Source organism: Littorina saxatilis, linkage group LG5, assembly GCF_037325665.1.
Source record: "Littorina saxatilis isolate snail1 linkage group LG5, US_GU_Lsax_2.0, whole genome shotgun sequence".
NCBI classification, from domain to species: Eukaryota; Metazoa; Mollusca; class Gastropoda; order Littorinimorpha; family Littorinidae; genus Littorina; species Littorina saxatilis.
The window spans coordinates 11,914,658-11,919,095 of NC_090249.1; the positions used below are offsets into that span (position 1 = coordinate 11,914,658).

General features: G+C 42.9%; 1 protein-coding gene across 2 annotated transcripts in view; it reads left to right on the forward strand.

Moving 5' to 3' along the window:
• The window catches only part of LOC138966306 (transcription intermediary factor 1-alpha-like), a 12,865-nt gene extending 11,963 nt beyond the window's left edge, over positions 1-902 (forward strand). For both annotated transcript variants that reach the window (XM_070338488.1, XM_070338489.1), the window contains exon 6: positions 697-902. In XM_070338488.1, the coding sequence (XP_070194589.1) occupies positions 697-744 (48 nt within the window). In that variant the 3' untranslated portion in view covers positions 745-902. The remainder of the gene's footprint in view (positions 1-696) is intronic.
• Positions 903-4,438: the final 3,536 nt, after the last annotated feature.

The following is a 4,438-nucleotide window of genomic DNA, read 5'->3' on the forward strand; positions in this document are numbered from 1 at the left end:
TGTGTGTGTGTGTGTGTGTGCTTTGTAAATATATGTATTACTGTTAGCATGTTACAGTCTATCTGGCTGTCTTGTCTGTCTATCTGTCTTGTCTATCTGCCAGTCTGTGTATCTGTCTGTCTGTCTGTCTGTCTATCTGTCTGTCTGTATGTCTGTCTGTATGTCTGTCTGTATATCTGCCTGCCTGCCTGCCTGCCTATATGTCTGTCTCTCTGTGTGCGTGCCTGTCTTGTCTGTCTGTCTGTCTGTCTTTCTTTCTGCCTGTCTCTCTGCCTGTCTTTCTGTCTGTCTGCGTGCCTGTCTGTCTGTCTGTGTATGCACGAGCCTCTGTTATGTATGTCTTCAAAAGTGAGCCATTCAGACTAACATGAAAACTGTTAACAAAGAGAAAAAAAAGTATAGGTGAACTCCGCTGATTAAATTATTATTTCTGGTCTTCCTTCGTTTTTGTGTGGTTTTTTTTTAATTCTATATTGTATTTTCCTTTGTTTCTTTGTTTTGGTTTGTTTTTGTTCTAAGAAACAAACAGTCGGTCTGGAGGACCTGTCTGTGTGATGTGATCCGGATCTCTGTTGTTAATGACGTGTTGCACATGACAGCACTACCGATGCAACAAACTACACGTGGTCACCACTTGACTCACAAACTATGACGTCACCCTGAGAAATAATCGCTGTTGCTTATGATGTGTTCCAGGTAACGGCCCTGCCTGTACGACCTGTGACGTCAACGTCACCCGACTAAGAAAATAATGAGGGGAAGTCGCAGCGGTCTTCTCTTCTGTTACGGAGTGCATGTGCCTCTATGATGTACTTGGCCGTCAAGAATGAACTTCTACAGCTGTTTTGTTGCTGTTGCTTTAAGTGTTTGTCAATGCTTCAAATAAATCGAATAGAACCCGTTGGTTAGCTATCCTTTCTGTAGCCTTGACTTCTGCAGTACGCTAAAGGTTTTGGCATGATTATTTTTCTTCTGAAGACAGCACTCAAGAGACTGACTGAGAACAAACGAGGCATGTTTGACCTCATTGCTGAAACTAATTCAAGAAAAAATCAGCTTGGCTTTGGCGGCTATTATTTTTACGAGTCTAATTTAAGACGCACACCGGTCGGTTTAAATTTGACCACAGGACGGCCAGTAGCTTTTGATGTCCGCTATCAAACTGGTTCCTCTTGCAAAAAACACCGTGTCGTTTCCCATTCTGATAATCATCGCTCCACGGCTATCGCCAGCTTCTCTCTGGCAGCATGCTAAATTATTGCGCGAATCTATCAAAACAACAATACAGAGTTATCTCCCATATGTTTTTTCGCGAGCACTGATCTTAATTTGATATCAGTGATCGCGAGACGAAAATGATTGCAGATTGGCCGACTTCGACAGTGATCTCCGTTCTGTTCTTCACAGTTATGATAAAGACATCGTTCTAAGGTCAAAACAAGTCGAAATTTTGAGACTGCTGTCGGAAGGAGACCGTGATATATGGTTGCATCACTCTCAACTGGTTACAGAAAAAATCGTCTGCACCGGCGCGCACCCGAGCCAAAGTTGATTATCATGTGACACTTTAGAGTTGTTTGCACAGTATATACATCCGCGAAAGATGGCTCGCTTGATACTGTCTTACATATCAATTCCTTTGTAATTTAAAAATTACACATCATGAAAAATCATTATCGACGATCGCGAATCTGCTTATATCCATAACACATCTTGTCCGTTATTCGTGTGGGAATGTCGGGTGGAAGGAAAAAGAATATATAGCACAGGCAGAGGAGCATACAATTAAGACACCAAAGACAAATGCACTAACCCATTACTTGTGTCCCAGCAGGCTTTAGTAAAACTAAATTAATACCTACTGGAAGATTACCAGTTTCCAGTATGTTAAAATAGGCTTAACCTAATATCTACTGCTGGGCTTACATCAGAACACTAACAGATTAAACTATACATGAATCGCGAGACAAGCGGCAAGGGAAGAGATTTTTTGGAAAAAATACAGGTGAATGAGCAAGAAGGCAGAAAAAAGAAAAGAATTCATGAAGAAAAAGAGAGCATGACAGGAAAGAGGAACCAAAAATCTACCTAACAGCAAACTAGAAAGCTCCTGCGGTTCCAAAAACAGGAGGGGCCTTTAATTTCATAACCGCAGTGCCCCACTGCGGGAAATAGAACCAGAAATAGTGTTATAAGGTAATTATTCCAGTAGCAACCAGAATTATGTATTTCTGGTGTAAACCAGAAATATAAACTATGAATATGAAACCAGAAATATAAACTATGAAACCAGAAATATAAGCTTTGAAACCAGAAATATAAACTATGAAACCAGAAATATAAACTATGAAACCAGAAATATAAACTATGAAACCAGAAAGCAGTGTAAAGAAGAAGGCAAGATTCTCCTCAGTGAGCACACTTGAAACCTAAACACAAAATCTGCTGCTGACGCGAAGTCGCGAAACACAAGAGCACAGGTTTCGGAAATGAAAACCACAAGTCGCGATCGACGGCTTACAAACTTCGCGACAAATTTGGGCAGCGCTTCGACTCGTTCACGGCGACAACACAATAGGAGCACCGCACAGCTCACTATCACATCGCGTTTTTCCGCTCAACTCTAATGTTCAGCCTTTTAAAGACAGGGGTCACGGCCGACTTCCTGTGGCGATAAGCCAATAGGGAGGCTACCCGGTGTAGCCAACGGGGGGTGTTCTACTTAAAATTCCTGCCCAATGAAAGGGATCGTTAAAGATGCAGAGAGCCCTGTCTGTGTTACACACCGGAAATATTACAAGCAGTTACAAAGCTGATACATAATACTAGCTAAACGGGGAAAAGAGCCCTGTCTGCATTACACACCGGATATATTACAAGCAGTTACAAAGCTGATACATAATACTAGCTAAACGGGGCCGGGAAAGTTATGGGATCTTACCACCTAGATTAGAAATGAATCCGGTTAAGAGTCTACTCTACGATAGTAAACACACTTCTTCGACTGGTTTACAACAATAAAGCACAGTGCACAAAGACAACCAGGTATTATTTAGTCACTCATTAGGCACTGATGGTTAGAGATTACTCTGCTGCTTCTCACCATTTTAAGTTAGGGATTTCCTAGCACAAAGGGCAGTATTTAAAAGTAAACCCAATGTAACTAGCACACACACAGGGAATAGCTATAGACAGGGGAAGCAACTGGGTCGGGCAGGAGATAACACACACAAAGAGACGGGGTACGCCACTTGGCTACATTCGTGCGGTTGATTAAGTCTTCATACACTTGGTTCTCGCACTGGAACTCTGCAACGCACAGAACACAATGTGACAGCGATCGGGAAAACCCGGTACGAGGCGCACAATACACAACGACGCCATACACTTGGTTCTCGCACTGGAACTCTGCAACGCACATTACACAAAGAGATTTTAGCTAAAAGCCGCCGACAGGTAATTCTTTTCTTTTCCATTCCAAGGGTTTTGAAATATACACGGTCCCATCTATACATGTAAGTAAGCATCGTAACAGTTCGTTGTGTGTAAACACCTGTATCCTCATGCACACCACACCCCATTCTGTCAATTGACGATGTTTGGAAATAGCTAGGCTGAATCGTGTACACAGGAAGGACTGTACCTTTAATTAAAAACATCCGACACCGATTGACCCCGAAAATCGACTTCGTTCACATTTTGCTAATATTTTGTCTGCAATAATTTCATAATGTGCTGAAACAAGTGTGACAACAATGAGAGAAATCATCGTACAGACTTTCTGTTACAGAATGTTGCAAATGATGACATGACAAGATTTAGACACACACACACACAGACACACACACACAGACACACACACACACAGACACACACACACAGACACACACATACACACACACGCGCGCGCACGCATACACACACACACACATACGCAAACAAACACACGTTTGTGTTGGTATTTCTGTGTGAATAAGTATGTTTGTGTTTACGTTTACAAAAAAGATAACTCATCCGCGTGTGCGTTCGCGTTTGTGTTCGAGCGCGCGCGCACACGTGTAGTATGTGTGTGTGTGTGTGTGTGTGTGTGTGTGTGTGTGTGTGTGTGTGTGTGTGTGTGTGTGTGTGTGTGTGTGCCTACGTGTGTGTGAGTTGTGGTTGTGCCTTCAGGCGGGCGGGCCGGCGTGTGCTGTGCATGTGTGTCCGCGCGTCTGTCCGTGTTTGTGTGTGCGTGCGTGCATGAGTGTTTGTGTGTGCGTGTGTCTTTGTCTCTGTGTCCGTTGTTTTAAATGTGAGAAATGTAACTTTGGAGAAATAGTGACAGACAAACTGGGACAGCGGCCATTAAAATGACAGTTGGCGTCCATTTTAGCACTGCGTAGCGCTCCTGCACATCGCGACTTTGTTCGTTTATCTGTCTGTTTGTTTATCTGTATGT